Below are 1,889 nucleotides of genomic sequence, written 5' to 3'. Positions count from 1 at the left end.
CATCCGAGTATCCGTGAGTGATATTTAAAACCTATTTTTGTCTAAGTCCTTAATTTTTTATGGCACTAATTCTTCAAAATCGGACGTATAGGGTTAAGAACCTGTGCTAATGATAAACAGTCCCGAGGACCGATAGGACCGTTCCTAAGACTGTCCTGGACCCAATAAATAGGGACTGGCACTACACAAGTTACGTGCCCCATAGGAAATACGATAATAATCTAATTCAGAATAAATATTACATAATTGCATCATTCAGGAGCCATGAATAAACAACATAAGGAACTTAAAATGGATCATTCGCCATCGAAAGAAGTTTCAGTAAATGAAAAACTCAATTCCGTAGAGAATGTAAACTGGCAATTAAATAAGAAAATGGAGGAAAAAATTAGTTTTCTTTATCTAAACCCACATTTGGCGGATGTTACGTTCAACGTTGGATCTAAAGGTAATTGTTTACCTATAATTGATAATTACTCTTAATGAAATATCCATATTGATGGGGATTTTAAAAGAGTGTCAATTCTATTAAAATAATCTACTAAATAAGTGATCATTAATAGTTGTTCATTTTTTTTCAAATTTGTATCTAGATCCTAAGAAAATCCCAGCACATCAATTCATTTTGTGTATAGGAAGTCCAGTGTTTGAATCAATTTTTGAGGATGAACTTAAGGAATCAATGACGCGAATGGTTCATTTGGAAGTTCCAGATGTGAAGCCAGATACATTCGAGGCACTTTTAGCACATATTTACCTTGATAAGATATCATTGAATGAAGGCATTGTATTTGAGCTCTTGCACTGCTCACAAAAGTACATGTTGCCTTCACTGAAAAAGAAATGTATCATATATTTGAGCAGTATTGTAAAATCACATAACGCCATTATCTTAATGAGTGAGACTCGAACCCATGATGTTCCTGAGTTTTGGAGTGAATGTTGGGATATATTTTCAAGTAATCCGGATTTGTGCTTTCAAGCGGATTCATTCATCAACATTGATTTGTCTACACTTCTAAGTGTTCTAAGTAAAGAAAAGTCCAAACGCTCAGAAGCTGTTGTTTTTGATGCTACTCTTAGATGGGCAACTCATCGATTGATCGCCAAGGGTGTAATTAATGAAGAAGAAGATCCTGAAATCTTGGGATATAAGAAAAGAAAAGAGCTTAGAAAAGGCTTTAATGACATATGTTTTGAAAAGATGAATGCCAAGGAAATAGAAGAATTGGTTGTACCATCCTGTGTCCTGACTTCAAATGAGCTTGTAATTTTTTTGTAAATAAAGCATTGCTTGATCATCAAGGTAACTGAAGATAATAATTAGTTTGATCAATTTATGTAATTCTATTTGTTTTGTTTTTTTTTGTAGAAAATTTGTGTTTAGAATAAAATATAAATAAACATTAGGGTTTAAAACTAATTTTCTCTTTAGACCTTTAAAATCTTTCAGATAGAACAATTTAAAAAAAAAAGCCACCTCAAACAGATATCAGAAAACATAGTACCTAATCTAAACAATATTAAAATTATAGTTAAAAGGCCTCATAGTGAGGCAAAATTTTTTTTAAATCCCAAGTTCTTAGCCTGCGGTGTTCTTACAGTGTCTGTTGTAGATAATGATGAAGGTTCTTAGAGTATTTTCATATGTTATTGAAGAAGATGGGTAATATTGTCTAAGATCGAAGCGTAATTCCAGGAAGTACCATACAGCTGGAGAATTTTCAAAGAAAAAGGTGCATATCTAAGCAGTATAAATTAAAATAGTTCTCCGATCCATCCCATCAATCACTTTATCCTCTGGTATACGTTGAGCTATGAAGGCTTTACAGTTTCCAAGAGCAGCACTAATGTATTTTCCTTATTCCCACCGACTCAACTGCTGACTA

The 1,889-nt window shown here is 33.1% G+C and overlaps 1 protein-coding gene across 1 annotated transcript; it reads left to right on the top strand.

Annotated features, from left to right (window-relative positions):
- The first annotated feature begins 264 nt into the window (after positions 1–264).
- LOC121130431 (BTB/POZ domain-containing protein 6-like) lies at positions 265–1,282 on the top strand. The gene is made up of 2 exons (XM_040726181.1): positions 265–448; positions 594–1,282. The coding sequence occupies exons 1-2, from the start codon at positions 265–267 to the stop codon at positions 1,280–1,282; spliced, it is 873 nt and encodes a 290-aa protein (XP_040582115.1).
- Positions 1,283–1,889: the final 607 nt, after the last annotated feature.

The sequence above is a fragment of the Lepeophtheirus salmonis genome, chromosome Z (assembly GCF_016086655.4).
Source record: "Lepeophtheirus salmonis chromosome Z, UVic_Lsal_1.4, whole genome shotgun sequence".
NCBI classification, from domain to species: Eukaryota; Metazoa; Arthropoda; class Copepoda; order Siphonostomatoida; family Caligidae; genus Lepeophtheirus; species Lepeophtheirus salmonis.
Note: the sequence above shows the minus strand (reverse complement) of the source record. Positions and strands in the feature narration are given on the sequence as shown.

What these genes read in the sequence shown, in the direction of transcription:
- LOC121130431 (XM_040726181.1), top strand. Translation starts at nt 265, where the DNA reads ATGAATAAACAACATAAGGAACTTAAAATGGATCATTCGCCATCGAAA. An exon ending in GTTCAACGTTGGATCTAAAG is followed by an intron (nt 449 to 593) that starts GTAATTGTTTAC and finishes ATTTGTATCTAG; the next exon opens with ATCCTAAGAAAATCCCAGCA.